We start from the raw sequence: 27937 nt of genomic DNA on the forward strand, positions 1-27937 counted from the left end.
GGAGGGGGGGGAGAGGAGGAGGAGGAGGAGGAGGGGAGGAGGAGGAGGAGAATGGGGAGAGGAGGAGGAGGAGAATGGGGAGAGGAGGAGGAGGAGAATGGGGAGAGGAGGAGGAGGAGAATGGGGAGAGGAGGAGGAGGAGAATGGGGAGAGGAGGAGGAGGAGAATGGGGAGAGGAGGAGGGGGGAGAGGAGGAGGAGGAGAATGGGGAGAGGAGGAGGAGGAGAATGGGGAGAGGAGGAGGAGGAGGAGAATGGGGAGAGGAGGAGGAGGAGAATGGGGAGAGGAGGAGGGGGGGAGAGGAGGAGGAGAATGGGGAGAGGAGGAGGAGGAGAATGGGGAGAGGGAGGAGGAGGAGAATGGGGAGAGGAGGAGGAGGAGAATGGGGAGAGGAGGAGGGGGGAGAGGAGGAGGAGAATGGGGAGAGGAGGAGAATGGGGAGAGGAGGAGGGGGGAGAGGAGGAGGAGGTGGGGAGAGAGGAGGAGGGGGAGGGGAGGAGGAAGAGTGGGGGGAGAGGAGGAGGATGGAAGAGGAGGAGGAGGGGGGAGAGGAGGAGGAGGAAGGGGGAGAAGAGGAGGAAGAGGGGGAGGTGGGGAGAGGAGGAGGATGGGGAGGAGGAAGGGGGGGAGGAAGGGGGAGGGGAGGAGGAAGAGGAGGGGAGGGGAGGAGGAAGAGGGGGAGAGGAGAGAAAGAAGAGGGGTGGGGGCCGGAACTGGGGGGAGGGGTAGGGTTTCTGGCGGAGTTGTGGGGTGGCGGCTCCCAGAGCAGACAGAGGAAATTGAAGAGGAGAATGTGGGCACATACTGCAGTTGTGCAAAGCACCAGCATCGTATTTATGGGGAAAACAGCATCCAAGCCTCAAACAATCCAGGGCAACTGGCCCTATTATGGGAGGATCCCGAAAGATCCGGGACAGCTGGTCACTATGTCATAAACAGCGATGTGATAATGATACAGATAATGTTTTTGTGATGTTAATTGTGGGATAAATATTGGCTTGGACACGAGGGAGAACCCCCGTGCTCTATTTCAAAATTGTCAAGGCAGACATTGGTTTAACATGTCACTGGAAACACATGGCACCTCTAGCAGGGCAGCACTCCCTCAGTGCTGTATGGAGATTGTCAGCCCTGATTTTTGTGCTCAAATCCTGGAACCCAGAAGCTTGTTACTCAAGTGAAAGTGCCACCCACTCATCTACAGCTGACCCTCTGGCATTAGTGACTGGAATATTGGTGACTGGGGTATCAATAACTGGAGTATCAATGATCGAAGTATTGTGAATTCAAACACGTAATGCGTTGGCATTTCAGTGCAGTACTGAGAGAGTGCTGCAAATGAGACATTAAACTGAGGCCAAGTCTGCCTGTTCAGATCAATGTAAAAGATCCCATGGCACTATTGAAAATATGGGAATTCTCCTCGGTGTCTTGGCCAACATGTATCCCTCATCAACATCACTAAGAACAGATTTATCTGTGTTTTTTTCTCATCGCTGTTTTGAACATCGCTGGCAAGATTGGTATTTATTGTTCATCCCTATTTGTCCACATGAGGTGGAGTTGGGTCTTCATACACCTGAGGGTAGTAAAGGGTCAACCATGGTTAAGACTTTTTAAGAATGACAGGTTTCCACCCCATAGGGAACCAGTTTGATTTTTATGACAATCCAATAACTGCATGGAATCTTTTACTGATGCCAGATTTTTATATCCAGATTATTTTAATTGAGATCAAATTCTCAAATTGCTAAAGTGGGATTTAATGTTCTCTTGAGGCCTCTGGATTACTGTGAGAAGATGTTAGCTCCAATTGTCCTTTTTCCCCCACAGGTATAACCCTGAGAATCTCTCAACGTTGGAACGCTATGTGGAGACACAGGCCAGGGAGAACGCATATGATCTGGAAGCCAATCTGGCAGTTCTTAAACTGTACGTATATCTTTTTAGATTGACCTGAAACGTTAACAGTTTCTCTCTTCACAGAGGCTGCCTGACCTGCTGAGTGTTTCCAGCATTTTCTGTTTTTAGTCGTCAACTGAATTTAATTTAACTTTGAGAAGTCTGAATATTTTGATCTCTCGTTCCACTTTTCTCTCCTTTTTGAAGGCACTGCTCTGTTGTTGGAGTACAGTTCATGGTTCCAGGGTCACTTGCTTGCATCATTATTCATAGAATCTCACCATTATGAACGTAGAGTTTTTGCAAGGTAATCTGTTACGGAGACCAAGCCCAACACTGGCTAATTACCTTCCCCCTAACCTAAGGTTGCAGAGATGAATTGTAGCACTCCTGTCTGAAAGAAGCTAACGTGACAAACACTGAATCACAGAATGGCCGCCTTCTGTGCTGTAACCATTCAGCCCGTTGTGTCCATCCTGGCCCTCTGTAGGAGCAATTCACCTAGTGCCACTCCACTGCCTTTTCCCTGTAGCCCGGTTAATGAATACCTTCATTGAACCTGCGTCTGGCACACTCTCAGGCAGCGCATTCCAGATCCTAACCACTTGATGCAGAAAAAAAAAATTTCCTCATGTCGCCATAAGTTCTTTTGCCAATCACCTTAAATCTGCGCCCTCTGGTTCCCAACTCCCCTGTCCATGGAAACGTTTTCTCCTTATTTACGGTATCGAAACTCTTCACACATACCTGATCTGAGTTTTGCATTTTTTAGACAACTGATCTGCTAGATGAAGCGTTGACCAAGAGCCGAGATCAGTTTAGCTGTTCTGCTCCTCAGTGATGAGCCAAGATGCAGGGAGACTCGCTGAAAGGAAATGAGAACAAAGGGAGTTCCCTCAAATTTAAAACAACATGTGCGAAAATGGCTCTCTTAGTGATCCTTTTGCCTCTCTTTTTCCTTGCAGGTATCAGTTCAATCCCGCTTTCTTCCAGACCACCGTCACAGCACAGATCTTGCTGAAAGCGCTGACGAACCTGCCACACACAGATTTCACACTCTGCAAATGTATGATTGACCAGACACATGTATCCTTGCAAAACAGGCTGCTGCTTCAGCATGGGGTTGCCAGTTTCTACTTTTCATCAACAACTAATATATTGATGCACTCAGGTTTTCACCTTCCAGCTAAGGGTAAAAAACCGAGACTGATGGAATGGGCAGTTCTTTTGAGGATTATTTACCACTCACTTCAAAAAATTGAACTGTTTGTCTCCCTCAGGCCTCCGTTTGGCTTTAAGACCCAAGTTTGGTGCCACTGTACTATGATCTCTTGATTTTTGCTGACGTTCTCTACTTGGCCGTGGCTCAGTGGGTTGCAATCTCACCTCTGAGTCAGAAGGTTGTGGGTTCAAGTCTCACTTTGAGCCTTGCTCCTGTACAGTTTTTGTAAATTGAGTATTGTATTGATCTAGCATAGCATCAGAGGAGCTCTGTACGTACCTTCCTGTCCAGTTTTTGAGAGACCAGTTTTGCAATTTTCTGCCAGTCCTGGCTTCTGAGAAGTTGCAATGATTCCAATTCTCCTGCTTCGAGTAGTCTTCCCACTGAAGTCACCTTCACCATGCATCTTCACACTGTCCTCCCTCACTGTTCTTCTCATTCCACCCCATGTTGACTGCCAACAATGGTTGTGTTTTGAGACACAGTCTCTGCCACTTATAACAGTGAGCACATTGGTGTTAATGCAATTTATTCAGTTTGAGGGGCGGATGATAAAGCCCTTCCTATGATCCTTGTGGTCTCTGCCGCTCACTATGATACCAAATGGTGTGTGAGATGCAGCTGTCATTCTTGTCTCCTGTACTTACCTGTACAGTCTGTTGGCAAAGTGAGTGCTACAGTGTAGATGTTGCAAATGCTGTGGTGATTGATTGCACGCTCTAGTTGTGATTAAGAGCAGCTGATATTAATTGAGGAAAGGTTAGGACACATATATAAGAACCAGATTCCGCCTCGGTGGGGGAGAAACTATTATGCACTTAGGTTACACTGGGCTCTGTGAATAAACCTATGTCGACTACAGACTGGCTCCAGCTTCTTCCCTTACCAGATGCCTGCTCATCAGATTAACAGGAGAGATAGGGCAACTTCAAGGCTTCCTGGGGCTCTCTGTTAAATATTGTGCGGGGTTAATAGGGTGTGAAGAATTGCCCGATAAAGTTGGCATGCTTGTCTTCTAAGCGGTTGACCCTTGTGGGACTGTCAAATGGTTAGTTCCATCTGTCCAATTTAAGGGGCTGCCGGGATAAGTGGTGAGAATTATGTGAATTGAAAAGTAATCCTCACTTCTTAATCAAGGCACAGAACCCCGCTGAAAGTATTGAAATTAATCTTCCTTAATGGATCATAAACAGCAAGAGGAGCGACCGATCCAACAGATCCTGACTCTCGGCGATCTGCTGGAGACCTGTCACTTCCAGGACTTCTGGGTAAGTAAAGAATCTGAGGCTGTGTTGTTATGTTAGAGGCTCCCAAGTAAAATGTACCTTATTGTTGAGTGCAAGACAGGAGAATCCCTTGGATCTGTGAGAGTTAAAATGTGACTTTGATGTTGCATTCTGTTCAACTTGGCCTCTGGCATGGGGGCACAGTGATGTAGCATTGTGATGCTTCAGTGCACTTAAACCAGCACAAAGTTTTGCCACTGCAGTTTCCCTCCCTGTGCTAAATTTTCTGATGCTGTGGAGGTTAAATGGTTTCCTACAAATAGAGGGAAGATATAGAGCAGTCATCTTGCGCCATTATCACTTGGTCTAGTGACTGACTATAAAGTGGCAGTGCTGGAGGCTAAGGGAATAGGGTGATATAAGATACACCAACACTCTCGACAGAGAAATTAAAATATCTGGCTTTTGTTTGTCCATCTATTGTATTTCTGCTAAAGTCCCCATCCATCAGTTAGCCTCAGCTCTGCAAATGACCTGGGTCTTAACATATATATATAGGGTGGCTGTCATTGTGCTTTGACAGGAGGGAGGAAGAGGAAGTGTGTATCATACAGTATAATTTCTGTATCAAACCCTCCTTCCCTCCAATGAAATACATGCTGCCTGACTGATTGGGACAGTGGGTTTCTGGAGATTAAGGTAGTAGCATAATAGCTCACCACCCTCTTTTGTGAAACGACAGTTATTTAATTTCAATGTACTTCTCTGTCCAGCGCAACCTGGAAGAAAACTCTGAGCTGATTGATGGCATAACGAGCTTTGAAGATTCAGTACGGAAATGTGAGTACAGGCCACGATGGGAAAGTTGCTTTGATTTTCTTGTAAATGGAGAAGGGGACTGTGTGTAAGGGGTTAATATTATATCTAGCAGGTACTGATAGAATGTGGGTTTTAAACTAGTAGATCTCCTGTGGCATTGCTCAGCGAGACAAGAGGATAAAGAGAGGCAATGTCATCACCGAGCGGCAGTCACAACAACTTGTGGCACCTTTAACAGTAACATGTTCCAAGGTGCTTCATGGCATAACCTGTAATTAAAGTCACAGGGACCTGTTCATAATAGGATTCCCCATTATGACTGCATGCCTCCTTCTATGCTGTAACCATTCTATGATTCTATAAGAGCAGATATTTGGGCTGCAAGGCAACATTCTTGTGCCATTTGTGGGATCTTAAAAAGAAAGCTGCATCTTTGTTGGAATAAATTAAACGCTGTTTGTTATAATGCTGCCATTTGATGGGTTTTGCAAAGAACAGCTATTTTTGTTTGGCTCAATTGCTAGCAGGACTTTTTAGTTGCCTCCCATGTGGAGGAGATCAGGTGTCTGAGGCAAAACCAGTTTTTTGTGTGGGGATGTTCAAACTATTCTATCAAGGATGGCTCCTAACTTGTTGGAATTCTGCCCACAGTTATCTGTCATGTCGTTGGAATCACTTATCAAACAATTGAGAAATGGCTGCTGGCTGAAATGTTAGGAGATCTGACAGGTAAGGGTTAATGCCATATGTGAAATGGAACCGCCCTGGACTGTTGCACAAGGCTGGTTTGCACCGAAGTGCAATTATAAAACTTATGGCTAGTAAATCTCTTTAGAACTAAATTTAATGTAAATGTAACATTCTGTTATGCAGTCAGAAATATGGTTCACCTTCACTGCTCCCTTAGTGTTAGAATCAAAATCATTGTGTTGTCCTCTGTTAATTTGTTCTTTCCAAGGAGCTCAAAGCTGTGGGACTTGTCGCTCAATGTTCTGTTCCTCTCGTGAGCTACAAGTTTTTAAAACTATGCTTGGCATTGCCTAATCACTTCTTCATGACTTAGCTAATCTTCATTTTCAATTATGGCCCTTCACTTATGTTTCTTAACGCAGTAAAAATATTACGGACTGTCCCTTGGACCTGTTAGTAAAGGCAGAGTGTAACTAAGGCATAAACATAGGAATGTCCCCAGTTTCATTCAATCCTTATAATAAAGGCAAAATACTGCGGATGCTGGAAATCTGAAACAAACACAAAAAATGCTGGAAAAACTCAGCAGATCTGACAGCATCTGTGGAGAGAAAGACAAAGTTAACGTTTCGAGTCTGTATGACTTCTTGAGCTCTGAAGGAGAGTCATACGGACTTGAAACGTTAACTCTGTCTTTCTCTCCACAGATGCTGTCGGACCTGCTGAGTTTTTCCAGCATTTTTTGATTCAATTTTTCCTCAATTGGATCTTACTGTACTTCGGAGTGAGCCGGACCACCTTAACCCCTCTCATGGTTTACCAGCTGATCCTCTTATTTCTTTATGAAGTGCCATCAGATGATTTCCCTGCAATCTAAACACCAGTATTTGTTTTTGGAAGACCTGCTCACATTTGCATGGGGAGAGTGGCTGCTCGGGTGAGCCGCTTGAAGGTGACTGCACTTGAACCCACCTTTGGGAGGGAAGAGAAGGAAACAGTTGCTTTTCCAGCTGCAGTATCAGACAGTTAAAATCTTCACTCTTGGGACCAAAGTTTGAAACCTGGCATCAATTAAAATTTACGTTTTGGTTCCCCTTTTTAAAAAAACCATGGTACAGTGGTTCCTGTTGATCCATTGAGGATATCCTATTGCAACATGTAGAACAATCCATGCCAATAATTTGTATATTTATGTATGCATAAACAAACCCGTCAACTTGTGCTAGTTAAACCTGATTTTATGCTTTCCAGTCCTCATCCATTACCACAGTGTACACTGCTCATAGCTTCACATTCAAAGTAAAAAGTGAATTCAAACTGACTTGCAAAAACTTGTATACTTAGCGTGTGACATCACTTTCTCCAAACCTCTGTGCTTCACCAGACTCGATGCAAAAATATAGATGAAAATACAGGATATCAAATACCTAGTACTCAAAGTAAGGCTGAGCCAGTTTAATGGCGCAGTTCTCCTTGTAATGGATAGACTGCTTTTTCACTCAAGTCCATTGAATGCCAGTATAGTTTCAGAGGGTACGGTAGCATAGTGGTTATATTCTCTCTCTTCCTCCCTCTCTTTCTCTCCTCATTGTCCGAGCATTGCTAATCATGGCTCATGCCATGATTTCACGATGGGGTTAGATGAAGAGGCGTGCCCCAAGAACTACCTCAGCCAATACAGGGATTGAACAAGCATTGTTGGCGTTATCCTGCACCATACTCTAGCCATCTAAGCTAACTGAGCCAGTGGTTAAATTATTGGACTGATAATCCAGAGTTTGGAACTCGCCAGGGCAGTTTGAGGATTTAAATTCAACTTTGAAAAGATGGTTTTGGTAAAAGTGACCATGAACATAAGAACTAGGAGCAGGAGTAGGCAATTCAGCCCCTCGAGCCTGCCCCGCTATTCATTACGATCATGGCTGATCTTGTTTCGGCCTCAACTCCAATTTCCCGCCTTCTCCCCATAACCTTTCAACCCGTTACTAATTAAAAATCTGTCTATCTCCTCCTTAAATTTATTCAGCTTCCCGGCATCCACTGCACTCTGAGGTAGTGAATTCCACAGATTCACGACCCTTTGAGAAAAGTAAATCCTCCTCATCTCAGATTTAAATCTACCACCCCTTAGCCTAAAACTATGGCTTCTCATTCTAGAATGCCCCACAAGGGAAAACATCAGCTCCACGTCTACTTTGTCTATCCCATTTCGCATTTTATATACCTCAATTAGATCCTCTCATCCTTCTAAACTCTAGCGAGTATAGGCCCAAACTGCTCAATCTCTTTTCATAAGACAAGCCCCGTATCTCTGGAATCAACCTAGTGAACCTTCTCTGAACCACCCCCAGTGCAACTACATCCTTCCTCAAGTAAGGGGACCAAAACTGTGCACAGTACTCCGGGTGCGGTCTCACCAATGCCTTGTACAGTTGCAACAACACTTCCCTATTTTTATACTCTATTCCTTTAGCAATAAATGCCAAAATTCTATTTGCCTTCCTTATTACCTGCTGTACCTGCATACTAGCTTTCAGTGATTCATGCACGAGGACACCCACTGAAGCATCATTTAAATAATAAGTCGCCTTTTTATTCTTCCGACCAAAATGGATAACCTCACACTTATCCACGTTAAACTCCATCTGCCAAATTTTGGCCCATTCACCTAACCTGTCCATATCCATTTGTAAATTTCTTATTTCTTCATTGCAACTTACGTTCCCACCTATTTTAGTGTCATCTGCAAATTTAGCTATAGTACCTTCTAATCCTGAATCCAAGTCATTAATGTAAATTGTAAATAGTTGGGGCCCAATAACCGAACCCTGTGGCACCCCACTAGTTACAGCTTGCCATCCAGAAAAAGACCCATTTATCCCGACTCTCTGCTTTCTGTTGGTTAGCCAATCCTCTATCCAGGCTAATATATTACCCCTAACTCCGTGTGATCTTATCTTGTGTATTAATCTTTTGTGCGGCACCTTATCAAAGTCCAGATATACTACATCTACAGGATCCCCATTATCCACTTTGCTTGTCACATTTTGCGCTGCCGGATTGTCAACAAAATCAACTGATTCACTAATGTCTTTTAAGGAAGGAAACCTGCTGTCCTCATCTGGCCTGCCCTATACCTGACTTCAGTTCCACACCAATAGTTGACTCCTAACCACTCTCAGAAGCTGCTCAGTAAACAGGTGGCTTGTCCAGCAATGCCATATCTGAAAATTAGTTTCTTTAAAAAAAAAAACTATTTTGTATTGTGGTGAGTTTCAGAGCTTGATGCCGCTGAACATCAGGAGTGGAAATGCTTATTATGCAATTCTGGAAACTAGTCAGCTGACGCTTGGGGGAATGCACAGAGGTGAATCTCCTTTTTCTCTGTAACAGTACATGACCTTCATGCAACCCCTCCCTATTTGGCATGGTCAGATTCAGAATGTGAACTCGTTGACGTTGCACACCTGGCCAAAATCCCTGAGTTTGGCTGGATACACTCTGACTTGTGGTTTTAATTTGTCTTTGAAAGTTAAATTATCTCCAGTGTCTCAATAATGTGTGAAAACATTTATTTTTCAGATACACAATTGCAAGTTTGGATGAGTAAGTACGGCTGGACTGAGGCCGAACCGGACAAAATCTTCATCTGCAATCAAGAAGAAAGTATCAAACCCAAAAACATTGTGGAAAAGATAGATTTTGACAGTGAGTTTTAAAAATCAAGCAGTTCCTCACCCTGGGGATGGGTACAGTTAGACTGTGACTGTGTCTCTTGCGTTACTAAAGGACTTAGTTCCCCTTTCTGGAGGCAGTGAGTCGCTGAGGTTGTGTTTCTGATGACACCTCATTTGTCTGCCCATTTTACAAATGTGAGCACAGGCAGCCTGTTGTGTCGTGGGGTGAGGCAACACAGCTCAAACTGGTCATACCCTCAGCTGATAGTCACACACCCAGGCACTTTGAGTTGGAGGGATAGTGGTCACTGGATTACTATTGGGAGCAAGAAATAGGGCAGATTTCCCCTCACCCCCTCCCCTGCCCAGGAACGATATAGCTGGTTGTCAGATTTTTGTCTGATAATGGTCCCGTTGGGACATCTTACTATGTTAAAGGCAGTATGGAAATGCAAGTTGTTGTTGTAGTATCCCACTACTATTCTGGCTAAGACCAACTAATTATTATTGTGCTGATCAAACACATTTACAGATTATTTCTCTCAGTCTTGGGTGTCGTCCTATGGAGCTTTTAGAAATACACAATTAAGCCTGACTCTCACCCTGCATTTAAAGACGGGTGATATCTTTATGATGTGTGCGTTTTTCAAGTTCAAATTGAGAATATGGAGCTGACAAGTGTTTTTTCTTTGCTTTCCAGGTGTGGCTAGCATCATGGCGTCATCACAGTGAGCTCCTGCTATTTCAAACTTCCAGTCATTTTTTGTTTTCTGACCAAAATGCTATTTCTATAATTCTTGTCAATAAAATTATTGAAATTACTTGCATTGTACAAGCAGCTTTAGTTAATGAATGAAGAAGCCATTTGATATACAGGAGCAGACACCTCTTGTGCACCGCCTATTGTAGTCACTCCACCATTGGTGCCCATATCTTCAACAGCTTAGGCTTTAAGCTTTGGAATTCTCTCCCTAAACTTCTCCTCTCTTACCTTCCTAATGAAGATCCTTAAAACTTTTTGTCCAAGCTTTTAACCACCTATCCAATTATCTCAAGTCCGAAACGTCAACTGTATCCCTCTCTGCAGATGTTGTCAGACCTGAGTTTTTCCTGGTATTTTTGTTTTTGTTCTAGATTTCCAGCATCCACAGTATTTTGCTTTTATCCAATTATCTCCTTGTGTGGCTCACTGTCAAACTGTGTCTGATAACTCTGCTGTGAAGTGCCTTGGGGTGTTTGCCTACAATAATGGCGTATAAATACAATTTATTATTGAAACAGTTGTTATGAGTCACTGACGATTTTGTCCTTTCCCCTTCCCACCACCACCACTCCTCTCCTAACTCTTGCTGAGTTAAAGCTACACAGGATGAATCTATCGTCAGAACCTCACCCAAGTGGTCACTCTCTGTGTGTGTGTGGGCCTAGGCAGTGGGTGTCAGCACATGGTTTGATTGTGGTCTCCTTGCATGTGGGATCTACCCAGCAGTATGCTTGGGAAGACAATCAGGAGAGAGCAATCTGCTAATACTTTAATTTCCCTTTGTAACGAACATTGGAGATTCGAGTTGGATAACTCAGTACGGGGTTGGGGGCAGGGTGTAGGATGAGTTGGTTAGCTCAGTTGACTACATGACCAGCATATGGTTCTGAATAACACCAACGGCACAGCTTCAACTCCTGTGTCAGCTGTAGTGGACTTGGGACCTGCCTCCTCGCCTGCCCCATCCTGAATGCAGAGTGGTGCTCCTCAAGCTATATAACCAGCTGTGTGTCTCTATTGAGATGCCTATAGTGCCTCATAGACTATGGCTAATTACCTACCTACCTAACTCAATACAGGCCAGTAATCAGAGGCTAGGACCTTCCTGGTTCCAATTGTCTTTCTGCCGCAATGCTATAGTTGAGCAACAATTATGGTTATTTTAGCTACATAACGTTTTGCTACTGAAAGTATGTTTTAGGAAAAAAGGTGCTTTCCCATATGTACGAGGTTACAAGTGGAGGAGGAGTATTGAGGCTTTTTTCCTTTGTGGAAAGTAAGACTTGCATTTCTATAGCGCTTTTCACCACCTCAGGACATCCCCAAGCACCTTACAGAAAATCGAGTACCTTTGAAGTATAATCTCTGTTGTGAAGTGGGAAACATGGCGACCAATTTGTGTACAGCAAGGTCTCACAATCAGAAATGAGGTTATTACCAGACATTTATCCCTCAACCAAAGCCTGAAACTGATTGTTAGCTAGGAAACCAGGGTTAACTACCCTGCTCCATGGGAGCTTTCACATTCACCTGATAGGGCAGACGGGAACTCAGTTTAATATTTGATCAGAAAAGCTGCACTTCTAACTGTGCAGCACTCCCTGAGTACTGCACTAAAATGTCAGCCAAGATTATAGACTCGAGTCTCTGGAGTGGGTCTTGAACCGGGACTTCCTGCTGCTGAGGTGAGTGTTACCCACTGAGCCATTCACACAACAAGCAAAAATCCATATTCCTATTAATTTGTGTCTATTTCAAGTTGCTGGTAAGAGTAGATTTTGGTATTCCAGTTTACAAATCATCCACCAATGAGACAATAGTGCGAACACGAATGCTCTCCCAGCCTCCATACCTTTAAAATTAAACTGGGAGAAAAGAGTCAGAAAAATGATTAAACTCAAACTGAATTCCTGAAGATTTGTAGGGCAAGTGGCAGGGATTGTTTGACCACAGTTTCAACATCACTGACGTAGTCATTTCCCCCTCATTCCCTCCAAACTGTTCTGATTTCAATAAATGGCTGGCAAATTCTTTCTGTGCATCTGGCCAATGAATGTTGGATCTAGGCACCTTGGGACCTTTCATTACGTTAAAGGTGCCATATAAATACAAGTTGTTGGGGGCAAATGCAACAAAATCCTACTTTGCCACTGAACAACTCGGCTGATTTCATTGGAAAGTGCCTAGAGGCTGACTCACCAAAGCTCTTGAGAGCTCATTCCTTTATAATCTGCGTTCCTACAGTAAGTGTTCAGGTGGAGTGCCATATCACACTGGTCAGAATTTATTGAAATTAGGCTGCTTCCTAATTGCCCAGCCAGTAATGGCTAATAAACAGGTAGCAGCCCACCTCCCCATCAATAAGAGGGGAACGGAATTGAAAGGAAAACTTCAAAATTCATGGCAAGCAGCAAAGATGAGGCAGCTTAAAGCAGTAAGCCCTAAATTGGAACCCGAGTCCGAACCTTTAGAGCTCAAGGATCTTTATTCATCTAACAGATGAAATGATGAAGTCCAGTGGTGGTGGGTGGTTCACTCAGGGAGTCCAGGTTGCTTTGGCAACATATGCTTTTTACATGCATGTTGTAATCTGGAGCTACGGACAGTGATGGTAGAGGCTCCAACATTCTTTCCACCATGTGGCTGACCAGGAAACTCTCCTGTCACCACCTGCCATTGGCGTGTGTTGGAAGGATTTACAGGTTCATACTCGACCTGTTTGGCCTTGTTATGAATGCACCTTCCTCGGCCATCCAGTCTTGGGGATGGAATTTGAACCCGGAGCTTCTGGCTCAGAGGCAGAGACACTACTCATTGCACCACATGACCTCCCCTCATTCAAATATGGGATATTTAATTCTTGTTATGAAAGGTGCACTGTGTCCTGGTCCTGTAAATCAGACTTGCTACAACAGAATGCTCAGTATGTGATAGATGGTGACAGAGCTGTGTTGGCATAAGGTAATCAAAGCCTTTGAACGCTGAAACACAATTAGTGCATGGTGCATGGAAAACAAAGCTCCTAACAGTATGAGACATCTCAAAATTGGAGATGGAAGGAAAAGAAATGAACAGATGCTGGAAAGTAAATACAGGGAAAGACAATCAGCATTTCTAAGAGAAAAGACACATTAACATTATGGTAGAGTTGGTCTGCCTGAATGAGGAATTTAATGTCATTGAGAGTGAAAGTATTCTGATGCACAAGCAATCTGTTTAGGGCAATGTAGGAAGAACAGCTTGCTTCGGGATTTGATATCTTTATATTTCAGCACAGAGAGAGTAGATTGAAACTATTTCTGCTGGTTGGGGAGTCTAGGACTAAGGAGCATAGTCTAGTCTAAAAATTAGAGCTGGACCTTTCAGGAGTGAAATTAAGAAACACACAAAGGGTGGTAGAAATTTGGAACTCTTCCACAAACGGCAACCGATACTAGATCAATTGTTAACTTTAAATACGAAATTGATAGATTTTTGTTATATGAAAGCATTAAGGGATATAGGGCAAAGGTGAGTGTATGGGATTAGGTTGTAGATCTTTGAATGGTGGAACAGGCTCGAGGGGCTAAATGACCTTTTCTTATGTTTCTATAACAAAGACATTGAAAGGAGGGGAATAATATCTTGTTCCTTTGGTTGTTCATAATAGGCAGAGAACAAAGTGCACTCAACCAGCCCATGCTTGCAAAATTCAAAACAAAATGTCTACTGTTAAATATGATTCTGCAATTGGGCAGCACATACTGAACAATCCTGACTGTGTTAATAGCTACACTAACAACCGATTTAAGATAGTCAGTCAAGTTCATAACGTGGCTCATTTATGCTTGCTAGAAGCAACACACATTCATATGAAGAGACCCGTTCTCTGCAAACAAAAAGAATATACTCAAGCCTTATGCCTTTTTTGACTTGGGCCTATAGTTCCCCATTGCTTTTTCCAATGGTATCGCCTCGGCCAATCAGAGTCAACTTGCCAACCAATCACATAATCACACAGTGCAGAAGAGACCCTTCGGCCCATCGAGTCTGCACCAACACGTGAGAAACACCTGACCTACCTACCTAATCCCATTTACCGGCACTTGGCCCATAGCCTTGAATGTTATGACGTACCAAGTGCTCATCCAGGTACATTTTAACGGATGTGAGGCAACCCGCCTCCACCACCCTCCCAGGCAGCGCATTCCAGACCGTCACCACCCTCTGGGTAAAAAAGTTTTTCCTCACATCCCCCCTAAACCTCCTGCCCCTCATCTTGAACTTATGTCCTCTTGTGACTCACCCTTCAACTAAGGGGAACAGCTGCTCCCTATCCACGCCCCTCATAATCTTGTACACCTCGATCAGGTCGCCCCTCAGTCTTCTCTGCTCCAACGAAAACAACCCAAGTCTATCCAACCTCTCTTCATAACCTAAATGTTTCATCCCAGGCAACATCCTGGTGAATCTCCTCTGCACCCCCTCCAGTGCAATCACATCCTATAATCAGCACACTTTTCTCCTGTAGTATAAACTGTTGCGATCGTTTGAAATTTGGCATTCTTGCATTTATCCCAAGAGTGCAAGATGAAAAGCTTCAGCAACATGTCTCTCTTTTCAGCAATATTCAAGAGATAATATCTCATAAGTTAGAAACCTGAAAACAGAAGAAAATAAATGTAAACGAGGTTGGAAAAACAGAGCTCAATACAGTTACTCAGGAGTTTGGAGAGACTCATCCTTAAAATCTGTTTTAACATTGGATTCTGCCAATGTCAATATATGAATTTTGGATATAGATTTAATGCAATTGGCAAAAGAAGTGACCTGGGGAGGGGGTGGGAAACGTGTTATTAATCGGATAAATACTTGGATAAAAGGAAAAATGTCCAAGGCTATGGGGAAGGGGAGGGGGATGGGGATGGCGGATGGGAGGGGGGGGGGAATGGGGGAGGAGGGGGATGGGGGAGGAGAGGGGGGATGGGGGAGGAGAGGGGGGATGGGGGAGGAGACGGGGGATGGGGAGGGGATGGGGAGGGAGGAGAGGGGGGATGGGGAGGGAGGAGAGGGGGGATGGGGGGGAGGAGAGACGGGGATGGGGGGGGATGAGACGGGGGATAGGGGGGGATGAGACGGGGGATGGGGGGGATGAGACGGGGGATGAGACGGGGGATGGGGGGGGTGAGACGGGGGGGGGATGAGACGGGGGATGGGGGGGGATGAGACGGGGGATGGGGGGGTGAGACGGGGGTTGGGGGGGATGAGACGGGGGATGGGGGGGGATGAGACGGGGGATGGGGGGGATGAGACGGGGGATGTGGGGGGGGGGATGAGACGGGGGATGTGGGGGGGGATGAGACGGGGGATGTGGGGGGGGGGGATGAGACGAGGGATGGGGGAGGGAGGAGAGGGGGGAGGGAGGAGGGGGGGAGGGAGGAGAGGGGGGATGGGGGAGGGAGGAGAGGGGGGATGGGGGAGGGAGGAGAGGGGGGATGGGGGAGGGAGGAGAGGGGGGATGGGGGAGGGAGGAGTGGGGGGAGGGAGGAGTGGGGGGATGGGGGAGGGAGGAGAGGGGGGATGGGGGAGGGAGGAGAGGGGGATGGGGAGGGAGGAGAGGGGGGATGGGGGAGGGAGGAGAGGGTGGATGGGGGAGGGAGGAGGGGGGGATGGGGGAGGGAGGAGGGGGGGATGGGGGAGGGAGGAGAGGGGGGATGGGGGAGGGAGGAGAGGGGGGATGGGGGAGGGAGGAGAGGGGAGGGAGGGGATGGGGGAGGGAGGGGATGGGGGAGGGAGGAGAGGGGGGATGGGGAGGAGAGGGGGAATGGGGGGGAGGAGAGGGGGGATGGGGGAGGAGACGGGGGATGGGGATGGGGAGGAGACGGGGGATGGGGAGGAGACAGGGGATGGGGAGGGAGGAGAGGGGAGAGGGGGGATGGGGGGGATGAGACGGGGGATGGGGGGGATGAGACGGGGGATTGGGGGGGATGAGACGGGGGATGGGGGGGTGAGACGGGGGATGGGGGGTGAGACGGGGGATGGGGGGGTGAGACGGGGGATGGGGGGGTGAGACGGGGGATGGGGGGGTGAGACGGGGGATGGGGGGGGTGAGACGGGGGATGGGGGGGATGAGACGGGGGAGGGGGGGATGAGACGGGGGAGGGGGGGATGAGACGGGGGAGGGGGGGATGAGACGGGGGAGGGGGGGATGAGACGGGGGAGGGGGGGATGAGGGGGGAGGGGGGGATGAGACGGGAGGGGGGGATGAGACGGGGGAGGGGGGGATGAGACGGGGGAGGGGGGGATGAGACGGGGGAGGGGGGGATGAGACGGGGGAGGGGGGGATGAGACGGGGGATGTGGGGGGGATGAGACGGGGGATGGGGGAGGGAGGGGAGGGAGGAGAGGGGGGATGGGGGAGGGAGGAGAGGGGGGATGGGGGAGGGAGGAGAGGGGGGATGGGGGAGGGAGGAGAGGGGGGATGGGGGAGGGAGGAGAGGGGGAATGGGGGGGAGGAGAGGGGGGATGGGGGAGAGGGGGGATGGGAGAGGGAGGAGAGGGGGGATGGGGGAGGGAGGAGAGGGGGGATGGGGGAGGGAGGAGAGGGGGGATGGGGGAGGGAGGAGAGGGGGGATGGGAGAGGGAGGAGAGGGGGGATGGGGGAGGGAGAGGGGAGGGAGGGGATGGGGAGGGAGAGGGGAGGGAGGGGATGGGGGAGGGAGGAGAGGGGGAATGGGGGGGAGGAGAGGGGGGATGGGGGAGGGAGGAGAGGGGGAATTGGGGGGGGGAGAGGGGGAATTGGGGGGGGGAGGGGGGGAATGGGGGGGGGGGGGGGGGGAGAGGGGGGAGGGGGATAAGGCTGCTTAGTTCTATCAAACAGCCGGCGCAGGCATGATGTACCGAATGGCCTCCTGTGCTGTACCTCTCTAAGACTCTATAGGATCTCTCAGTCTTCAGGCTCACCCATTGGACAAGATTGCAAAACTTGGGTTGGTCCTTAGGCAATTGGTTCCCAACACAAGTCAACCTTTGCCTGGCGGGTAGTCTTGGGCTTGAGGTTGCTCCACCTTCGCCGTGACGTGGGTGTCACTGTATCTCGACTCGGATGATTTTCCTGTGTAACAAGCTGGCCAAGAGCAACCGGCAAGATACAGGCGGAATTGCACATCAACCCCCCACCCTCCAACCCCAGTCTGCCTATCGTTTGCACCATGTACCCGATGCCCTGGAGCGGGGGGGATCACAATCCTGGTTTCTATGAGCGCAGTCCGGTTCTGCGGAGGAACGCCGCTTGTTACCCCATTCCCGGAACTGCTGCAGCCCAGCTCCCCGGGCCGCTCCCCGGGCCGAACCTCCTGTTCGAAGACCTGCAGTTCCCTGCGGCCACCTCCTCTCTCCATGGCCCAGCAGGGGCCTCGCAGTGCAACTTTTCCATTACACGGTGGATGAGGCCACGGGTAAGACCAGCCGCCAGGAATTGTGTCACTAAAACAACCTGGGGAACCGCAGCCAAACCCAGCTTCTTTTAAAGTATAATTGTAAATTGGCTGGAATAAAAGGCTGGGTGGGCGCTTGTGCTCTTACCTTGATGTACAGAGTGGTGAGTTGGGATTTTGATAAGATTTGAGTGGATCGAATGTTTGCACCCTACCTCAAACTATAAAAAGCAGAATTGCAAATTAAGCACTTCCAAGTTTGAGTTGTTTCTGGAGAGAGCATTTTGAGTCCTATAATTTGGAGTGAAGTAATGATAATTGCAGGTCTGTCACACACGGGTGTGAGGAAATGTACTAGGGAATATTTGGCGCTGGGTTTGGTCTCCACACATCGTGCACCTCTTAGCAGGAGTCACTTTCTAGTGGCTGAATTGCCTAACCAGGTCCGCTGGTACTTGAGTCTAGTGAGACCCAAACCGATCTTGTCACCATCTGACATCCAGAGGGGGTGTTACTGGATAAAACTGGGAATATTGGAGACCACAATGATCATCCCATTGCTCTTATAATCACTGTTGCTCTTCACAAATGCTCAGATGAACTGTCTTTGGCCTGGTCACCAAATTAGAGTTGATTAGATACAGAAATTCACTAATACCAGATGCACTCACTTATTCAAGTTTTGGACACTGCTTGTATGACCTTTTTTTTGTCTTTCCCTGGCTTTATTCTCAATGTCGATGAATTTATAGTGGCTGCTGGCTTTCTGGACAATGGCTGTAATGGGAAGATGTCCTTCAAAACCAGGCTACTGATACAAACTCCTCTGCATGACCACATGTGGCCAATTTTGATCTTTGCCATTGAAGGACCATGTAATTTATGAAAAGGATTAAAATTTATTAGCATCAACTGTGTTAATGGACCACCATTTATAGCAGGAAAATTATGTTCACACAAACACATTTGCTGTATGTGATACAGACTGCACATGAGTAATTTGAGAAGTGACATGTGGTAACTGTAATGTACTTGGGAGGAAGACGATTTTGAACTTATAGTTCCCAAAGCTCTGCACCACTGGACACGGGGTTGATTGGGGTGAGTGGGGGGAGGGAGAGTGGGTGTATGGTGGGGAAGGGAAGATGTATCAGACAGTATGGAATACACAGTTTGTTGTCCAGGACTGAACAGGGGAATGGTACAGCTGGATTAGCAGAAAATGAAACATGCCCAATAGCTTTTAATTTATTCTGCTATATATATGGAGACTGTAAATCCTAACAAACAAAATGTGTCCAGAAGCAAATGCATGAACTTATCATCCCAAAAACAAACCATTCCGCTGGTCAGGAAGGTCAAAATGAGTTTTGAACAGTTGAGTTTGTGGGATCAAAGCCCTTTCATAGCTTCTAGTCTATGTGAGTGGCATCAACCAGGTCTGTTGCTACTGTGTCTAATGAGATCCCACATGATCACTTAGCATTTTGAAATTCTAAATTAAGACAACTATAAATTGCCACAAATTATTTTGTGCTGATGCTTTCCTTTCACATTTACAGGAAATTTGTGCCAATCCTCAGTTCATTGTTGATGGAACCACCAGAACAGACATCTGCCAGGGAGCCTTGGGTGAGAACCAATGATCTGGATTTAAATCAAATATATTTCTTCTCATGTGGTTATACAGTGGAGAGAGCGAGAGAAAGAAAGAGAGTGTGTTTGGAAAATGAGGCCTGGGAAAACTGTTCAAATAATGCTGTAAACTGGATAATGGGCTCATTCCCCCAAAGGGAGATGTGGCAGTGAAATGTTTGACTCTGAGCATCTCTCGCAAACCGTCTGGCAGCATTGGACTTGGAAAGGCTGATTCTAAGCTTCCATCTATGCCAAAGTTATCCAACAGCTGTCGGGCAATGGTTTAGGAGCCTTACAAGTGCCCACAACATCCTGGGGAGACTATAGGACAATCAGACCTCGTTCCTACTCCTGATTGATATCCAGTCACCTCTCCCTGAATGTGCGGACAGCATCGGGTTCGACTGTGAGGTCTCCTGCAGTCAAAGAGCCTGAGAACAGTATGAAGCTCGTACACGAATAATAGCCACTTAGATGAGGTGCTGGTGGGTGATGCTTTCAAGGTAAAAATATAAGTTGGAGAGGAATAAAAGAATGGTGAGGACAGAATCCTACATTTGGGTTGCTTCTCTTTTGTAAAGATATGATGCACAAGTTGCACAGAAAAGATGGCGAGGAACTTGCATCCAAATATGACTGTGTCCTTTACTCTGTAAACTCATGTGTAAGCTAATGAGCCATTCTTATTCCTCCATTCCTCCTCCTCCACCCCCAACCATACCACACCCTCATTTCTATGCTGCTCTTCACAGTCCATAGAGCAATAATAAAAAAGTGACATTGAAGCTGTTGGATTGACATAAAAACCAACTGGTTCACTAATGTTGTTTGTTTCATATCTTCACACACATTTGCTTCCCTTTGGAACATAATGGGGAAGCGTTGGAAGGATTAGCAGGCTGATTATCAACCCATTTGAATACGCCTTCCGTGGACAACAGGTCCTGGAATGGCACTTAAACCCAGAGCTTTTGGCTTAAAGGCAGAGGTGCTACCTACTGAACTACAAGACTTGCTCTGTACTAACACTGCAACCTGAAGGAAATCTGCTGCTCTTGCCCAGGTCCCGGCCTATACGTGACTCCAGTCCCACTCCAATGTGGTTGATTTTTAACTGTCATCTGAAGTGACCTGGAGAGCCAAGATCAGTTGTACCAAACAGCTAGAAGAGATCGCTCTACCACCTTCTCAGGGTAACTAGAGATAGACACAATTGCCAACCTTGTCAGCAATGCCCACATCCTGAGGATGCATCAGAGTTCCACGAGGACCCCTGACAGCCTTGAGGCGCTGAGGCCAATTGTGGCATCTCTCCTGCTGCCCTGGTTAAGTCCACACAAAAAAACGAGTCAAAGTTGAATCGTGTTTGGTGTATTTGGTTCAGTACCATACTAGGTGATGCATTTACTCACTGAGCTATGAGTAGTGTTCAGTCCACTTGTCTGTGGTGTGTATAATTTCCCCTCTCATTCCTCTGATTATTAACACATGAATATCTTTGTTGTCAGGTGACTGCTGGTTCCTGTCTGTCATCGCCTGCCTCAGTCTCAACAAGCATGTGATGGAACAGGTCATACCCCCTGACCAGGGGTTTGGGGAAGGTTACACGGGGCGTTTCCGCTTTAAGGTATGCCTGAGTTATGCATCTGCCTGATGTCTCCTATGTGCCAGTGTTTGATGTAAATATTCTCTCAGACAGACAGTACTGGGTGCTGTGTTTCAGCTGTGGCTCAGAAGGTTGCAGGTTCAAATCCTGTTCCAGGGACCTGAGCCTAAAACCTAGGCTGACACTTCGAATGCAACCCCCATCAGAGAGAATTGGGTCAATGCTGCTGACGTTCCTAATGTTATGTCCATTTTGTTATTTTCCAAGTTCTGGCAGTACGGGCAGTGGGTTGAGATAGTGGTGGACGATCGGCTGCCCACCGTTAACAATAAGTTGGCGTTCCTTTACTCCAAAGACAACAATGAGTTCTGGAGCCCACTCCTGGAGAAAGCCTATGCCAAGTAAGTGTGACCTGAGAATTGCGCAGTGTCTATAATGGGAAATTATTGCAACCAAATAGAGAACAGCTGTGCTGGTAGCACAATAGGTTATTCCTGGGATGAGCGGATTGACCTTTGAGGAGAGATTGAGTAGACGAGGCCTTTATCCCTTGGAGTTTAGAAGAATGAAAGGCAATCTCATCGAAACATATAAAATTCTTAAGGGGATTGACAGGGTAGATGATGAGGGACTGTTTTCCCCCGATTGGTAATCTAGAATACAGGGTCACATTCGTAGAATAAGGGGTCGACCATTTATAACTGAGATGAAGAGAAATTTCTTCACTCAAATGTTTGTGAATCTTTGGAATTCTCTTCCCCAGGTAGCTGTGGCTGCTCAGTCATTGAGTATCTTCAGGACTGAGATTGATAGACTTTGGGGTACTAAGAAATTGGAGGGATATGGGAATAACGCAAGAAGGGGAAGCTGAGCTGGAAAATCATGATCTTATTGATTGGCAGAGCAGGCTCGAAGGGCCGAATGGCCTACTGCATTTCTTATGTCTTAAAGAGTAATTGAGCCACACAAACCTAGGAGGCCGTGAGTTCAGTTCTTGGTCTTTGCTGAGTTAATTTAGTTCAGCTGTAGCATTCTCATCTCCGAGTGAGAAGATTGTGGGTTCAAGTCCCACTCCAGAAACTTGAGCAGACACTCCCAGTGTTGTACTGGGGGAGTGTCTCAAAGCTGAGTGGATGAATGCTGACATGAACAAGGTAGCATAAGATGGCTGGCATCTGTAGTTCTGTACCATAGAAAGGGTCAGTGCTTGGAAGAAAACGGGCAAAAAGACTTGAGATAAGGAAAGAAATCTCCCAGAATGTGGTGTATATAAGGGGGGATAACGGTGCAGTGGTAATTTCATTGGACTAGTAATCTAGAGGCCAGTCTAATGTTCTGGGGACATGGGTTCAAATCCCACCATTTAAATTCAATTAATTAAAATAAACTCTGGAATTAAAAGCTGGTCTAAATAATGGTGACCACGAAACCATTGTCAATTGTTGTAAAAACCCATCTAATTTACTAATGTCCTTTAGGGAAGGAAATCTGCCATCCTTTCCCAGTCTGGCCTACATAGGACAGATGCAGAGCAATGTAGTTGACACTTAACTACCCTCTGAAATGACCTAGCAAGCCACTCAGTTCAAGAATAATGAGGAATGGGCAACAAATGCTGGCCTTGCCAGTGACACCCACATCCTGTGAAAGAATAGATAAGGTGACTTTGTTTAATGAATTATTTCTTTTTCATGTTCTCTCAGGCTGAAGGGCTGCTATGAGTCTCTCTACATTGGTTACCCATTAGAGGCAATGGTCGATCTCACCGGGGGAGCCCCTGAATCATTTCAGATCAATGAGATGCCAAAGGATCTTTGGAAATTCTTGAGAAAGCTCCTAGAGAAAGGCTCGATAATTTGCTGTGCCAAACCGGTAAATGGAGTTCAAGAAATAATGAGATTAGCCCATGTTCTCACTGATCTACACTGGCTCCAAAACCAACTTCTAATTTTAATTGCACCTCTGTGACGCACCTAGAGATGTTTATTTTTACATTATAAAGACACAGTAGTGCAATTTCTTGCTTAAATCTCTTCCCTCCCTATCTCTTTAATCTCTTCCACTCTCCCTCTGGAACTTTCCATTCCTCGGACTCTGGCTCTTGTGCTTCCCAAATCCTATGATCCTGCCATTAGAGGCTGTGCCTTCTGCTGTCCAGGCCCTACACTCCCTAAACCGCTCCAACTCCCTCTCTTTCTAAGACCTTCCTTTGGGTGCCTTCCTAACATTTCCTCCTTTAGCCCAGTATCCATGTTTTGTATGTTTCTCTGTGAAATGTCTTGTAATGTTTTGTACTTTAATAATGCTTTGTGAATGTTACAGTGAGGGGCTTAGGATCAATCTGATTATTACAGTGAGAAGGAATGGGATATACCTGTGAGTGTTACAGTGAGGGAATGGGATATACTTGAGTATTACAGTGAATGGGAGTGGGATATACCTGTGAGTGTTACAGTAAATGGGAATGGGATATACCTGTGAGTGTTACAGTAAATGGGAGTGGGATATACCTGTGAGTATTACAGTGAATTGGAGTGGGATATACCTGAGAGTATTACAGTGAATGGGAGTGGGATATACCTGTGAGTGTTACAGTGAATGGGAATGGGATATACCTGTGAGTGTTACAGTGAAAGGGAGTGGGATATATCTGAGTGTTACAGTGAAAGGGAGTGGGATATACCTGGTGAGTGTTACAATGAGGGAGCGGGATATACCTGGTGAGTGTTACAGTGAGGGAGTGGGATAAACCCTTAAATGTTTCTGTTAAACCTAAAACACAGTGACAAGGGACAAATGAAATCCCAGTAGATGTGACCTTTTATAAAATCTAGGAATTTGCAGAAATCAATGACTCTTGAATGTCAATATTACTATGAATGACTTGGATGAATAACTCTGATGAGAATAAGAATTTAGCAAAGGTTTCATAACCTCGCCTGTCATATTGTTTTTGCAGGGTCCAGTGGGTGTATTAAATGAATGCGGCATCATAACCGGGCATGCGTACTCAGTGACTGGTGTGGACCAGGTGAGCTGCTCCTGGAATGTGAACTGAATCCTTTCCTAGTTCACTTGCTTTTGACGAGGTGTGTGAACCCTTGCAATTTCTCTGGCTGAAGGAATGAATGGCTGACCTTCTCCCAGTCTCCCACAGCAGCAGCCAGCAGGTAGCACCTGGGAATGGGCTTGAATAATCTCCCTCTGATGACTTCTCTTCTTACGTTGCTTGTTGCCTACCTGTGGCAGGTCGGTCGTGACCTGGAACACACTGGCAGTGAAGTTTGAACCTGTGGCTCCAGTGGATGGCCCAATGTCCCAAGATGTGATGCTGTAAAGAACTGAATTCCGCATCTTTCTGATTTTTCTCACCTTCCCACACTCCCTGCAAACCATTGGTTTCTTGCTTATAGGAATGCCTCTTCCCCCAGTCTCCAACATTCACTGTCTTTTCAATCAGACGTAAATCCGAGACCCCATCTGTCCACTCAGTGAAAGATTCCATGGCGAGTGTTTTAAAGAAGAGTAGGGGAGTTCCCCTTGGCATCCTGGCCAATATCTATCCGTTGACCAACATCAGTGAAACAGATTTTTTTGGTCGTTATTGCTGTTTGCAGGATCTTGCTGTGCTCAGACTGACTGCTGGGCCAGCAAGGCAGGCTTGGAATCATACAACCCTGCAGCAGAGAAGGAGGCCATTGGGCCTATTGTGCCTGTGCTGGCTGTTTGGCAGCAATCCAAACATTAGCACCCCTCCTCCCACCCTTCCCCCATAGACGTGCAGCTTTCTTCCCTTCGAGTATTTGTCCAATTCCCTTTAGAAAGCTATGAGTGAACCTGCTCCCACTAGCCTGTCAGGCAGTCCATTCCAGATCACCATAACTCACTGAGTTTTGAAAAGAACATTCTCCTTATCGCCTCTGGCTCTTCTGCCAATTACTGTATCTCAATTCTCTGTCCTCCGGTTACCAACCCTTTGGTGAGTGGAAACAGTTTCTCCTTATTTACCCTATCAAAAACCTTCATGATTTTGAACATCCTTATTAACTCTTCCTTTAACCTTCTCTGCTCTAAGGAGAACAATTCCAGCTTCTCCAGTCTCTCTACATAGCTGAAGCCTTGATGGTTCCATTCTGATAAGTCTCCCCTGCACCTTCTCCAAGACCTTGACTTCCCTCCTTAAGTGGAAATGTCTTTTTTTAAAATTACTGCACTGAGTGGCTCTTCTTTGACAGTCAGTTCTCCACTTTGAGGTCGTAGCCAGTTGTCAGTAACTTGTCCGCTGCACATTGGGGTTATTAAAAGTTCCCTGATTCAATAATTGCTTCTCTTTTGCTTGTTGTACAGATTCAACTCAAGGCAAGCAGAGTGGAGTTGGTGCGAGTTCGCAATCCGTGGGGGAGAGTGGAATGGAACGGGGCTTGGAGTGACAGGTAAGGGAAACACTTGGAGAGAGGCAATATCTGGGGCCGTTTGGATGTCTGTTTCGGTCCTCAGCTGGAGTATTGCATCCAGTCCTGGGTGCTGCACTTTAGGAAGGATGTGAAGGCATTGGAGAGGGTGCAGAAAAGATTGAAGAGAATGGTTCCGGGGGTGTGGAACTTCCCGTTATGAAAATGGATTGGAGAAGTTGGGACTGTTCTCCTTGGAGAAAAGGAGAGAGAATATTTGATAGAGGTTTTCAAAATCATGAGGGGTCTGGACCGAGTAGATAGGGAGAAACTGTTCCCATTCATGAAAGGATCTTGAACGAGAGGGCAGAGATTTAAAGTTACTGACAAAAGAAGCAAAAGTGATATGAGAAACAACTTTCACGCAGCGAGTGGTTAAGGTGTAGAATGCCTGAGAGTGTAGTGGAGGCAGGTTCAATTGAAGCATTCAAAAAGGATTTGAGTTATTATCTGAAAAGGAAGAATGTGCAGGGTTATGGGGAGAAGGTGGGGGAATAGCACTAGGTGAATTGCTCGTTTGGAGAGCCGGTGCAGACATGATGGGACAAATGGCATCCTCCAGCACTGTCACAGTTCTGTGGTTCTTCCACAGCTTTATGGTGATTACCGTGTCTAATGCAAGACCAAGTTCTCTCACAGAGTGATCTGAGAATGGCATGTTTGAATTGGAGCAATGTAGGACTTGGAGTAAAGACACAAGAGCTTCCTTATATACATCTCAGAAACTCCCTGAAGCACTTCACATGAACTGCTTTGAAGTGCAGTCACGGTTGTTATGTGGATGCAGTCACTGTATGCAGGGCAGGATCCCGCAAAGAACAATGAAAAGATTACCAGTTAAACTATTTTGATGGAAGGCGGGATGTTGGCCCAGACACTGCTCTCTTCACACAATGCCATGGGACCAGAAACATCTCGTAGAGGTAGATGGGGCATTGGTGAAACATCTTTTCAGAAGAACGTCACCTCCAGCACTGCAGCACCCTCAGCACTGCTATCGAGTATCAGACTAGATTATTTCTACATCATGGCTGCATTGTCGGAGGAGGCAGGGGGAGATGTTCTCAAAGGAGGATTCACATTTTCCTATAAGGAGAGAGTCACCCTAGGAAATTGGGTGACCTTTGAACAGCTGCACATCACTTTACCTAATGCAAGACCAAGTTCTCTCACAAGGTGATCTGAGAATGGCATGTTTGAATTACCTGTTCTCTCTCGACTTGTTCACACATATGGGCCTGTAACTTCTGGGCTCCGGAGCAGTGTCACTGGGAGTATCCCAAAAATGTGTTGTGGCAACCCCGCCCTCCCCCACCACCGAGGTTCACAGGTAAGGATTGGATGGCAGTTGACTGGGAAGTTCAAACTTCCGATGGGCAATTGCCCTGCATTGGGAACCATCTAATAATGTGATTTAAATTGCAAACTATGGATGGTTCTGACTGTCTTACAGCAATAGATACCCATCCGAGCTCCATGGGCCACGGGAATCCCCCACCCGAATACACCGCCAAACCTCAACAGCCCTCCCCACCATCTGACTACCCCCGTGACTGTCCACAGGACCCTCCTGACCCCCCCACGGGACCCTCCCTTGACTATACTCCCAACCCCGATTGACCTCCCCACCCCCTGACTACTGCCCATGGGACCCCCCGATCCCTCATGGGAAACCTGACTACACCCCCACCCCCCCACCCCCCCTCCACTTCCCCCCCGACTACACCCCCTTCCCCACACTGCGACTCCCCCGCTGACCACTTGCCCTACTGAACACGCCCCACTGACCACCCACACCAATGATCATCATCCCTACTAACTACAGGACCCCTCCGTTGAGTACCCCACCGACTGATCACCCAAAGCCCCCCCCCCCCCCGCTGAGCAACCCTCCAATGACTACCCGACAGCCCCATCCCGCCCCCCTAGGTCCACCCCAATCACCTCCCCTCCCACCCCCGACTATAAATGTAACAGGTATATGCAAAATGCAAGGAAGATTGCAAGAAGCACGACTTGAAACATTTGTACTTGATGTTGATGCCTCTTATTGGAAGGAGAATTAGTTTTGGGGATTGTGCGGAATGTATTCTTGTCTCATTGTCCAAACGTCTGCTACTTGCCTTATTCCAGGTTGCTGGACAGGACTGTTACTGGTGTTCTGGAGTGTTCCATACTGACCACATGCCCTGTACTGTTAGCCTGGCCTCAATGCCATTGTACTGGGGGTTATATCTTGAACAGTAAGATGCTATATTACAGCTGCCTTTTTGTGCAGGTCTGCAGAGTGGAGCCAAGTCACTGACAAAAGCTGTGCTCAGATGGGGGACCTGGAAGATGGAGAGTTTTGGTAAGCAGCTGATTGATTGTAAATCTACCCCTCTTTCCCCTGTTGAGATGTCATGAGGTGGGTAGGCTCAGACTTTCCATGAATCATCGACCTACACTGGCTCACACATTGAGCATACAATCATTATTTTTATCTTCAAGTCCCTCCACAGCCACATCCTGCCTGTCTCTTCCCCCAAC

The 27937-nt window shown here is 46.7% G+C and overlaps 3 protein-coding genes across 3 annotated transcripts in view; 2 read left to right on the plus strand and 1 right to left on the minus strand.

The window, feature by feature from the left end:
- eif3k (eukaryotic translation initiation factor 3, subunit K) overlaps nt 1-10357 on the plus strand; it is an 11154-nt gene extending 797 nt beyond the window's left edge. The window contains exons 2-8 of the mRNA XM_078533234.1: nt 1834-1932; nt 2868-2988; nt 4318-4392; nt 5124-5190; nt 5821-5898; nt 9442-9567; nt 10237-10357. Coding sequence (XP_078389360.1) covers nt 1834-1932; nt 2868-2988; nt 4318-4392; nt 5124-5190; nt 5821-5898; nt 9442-9567; nt 10237-10268 — 598 coding nt within the window. The 3' untranslated portion in view covers nt 10269-10357. The remainder of the gene's footprint in view (nt 1-1833; nt 1933-2867; nt 2989-4317; nt 4393-5123; nt 5191-5820; nt 5899-9441; nt 9568-10236) is intronic.
- The window catches only part of clip3 (CAP-GLY domain containing linker protein 3), a 147069-nt gene that overhangs the window by 64475 nt on the left and 54657 nt on the right, over nt 1-27937 (minus strand). The window lies entirely within an intron of this gene.
- LOC144671362 (calpain-9-like) overlaps nt 17482-27937 on the plus strand; it is a 29802-nt gene continuing 19346 nt past the window's right edge. The window contains exons 1-8 of the mRNA XM_078533221.1: nt 17482-17734; nt 19276-19345; nt 20860-20978; nt 21225-21358; nt 22661-22829; nt 23917-23988; nt 25305-25390; nt 27687-27758. Of these exons, the coding sequence (XP_078389347.1) occupies nt 17489-17734; nt 19276-19345; nt 20860-20978; nt 21225-21358; nt 22661-22829; nt 23917-23988; nt 25305-25390; nt 27687-27758 (968 nt within the window). The 5' untranslated portion in view covers nt 17482-17488. The remainder of the gene's footprint in view (nt 17735-19275; nt 19346-20859; nt 20979-21224; nt 21359-22660; nt 22830-23916; nt 23989-25304; nt 25391-27686; nt 27759-27937) is intronic.

This window comes from Cetorhinus maximus, chromosome 32 (assembly GCF_964194155.1).
Source record: "Cetorhinus maximus chromosome 32, sCetMax3.hap1.1, whole genome shotgun sequence".
Taxonomy (NCBI): domain Eukaryota; kingdom Metazoa; phylum Chordata; class Chondrichthyes; order Lamniformes; family Cetorhinidae; genus Cetorhinus; species Cetorhinus maximus.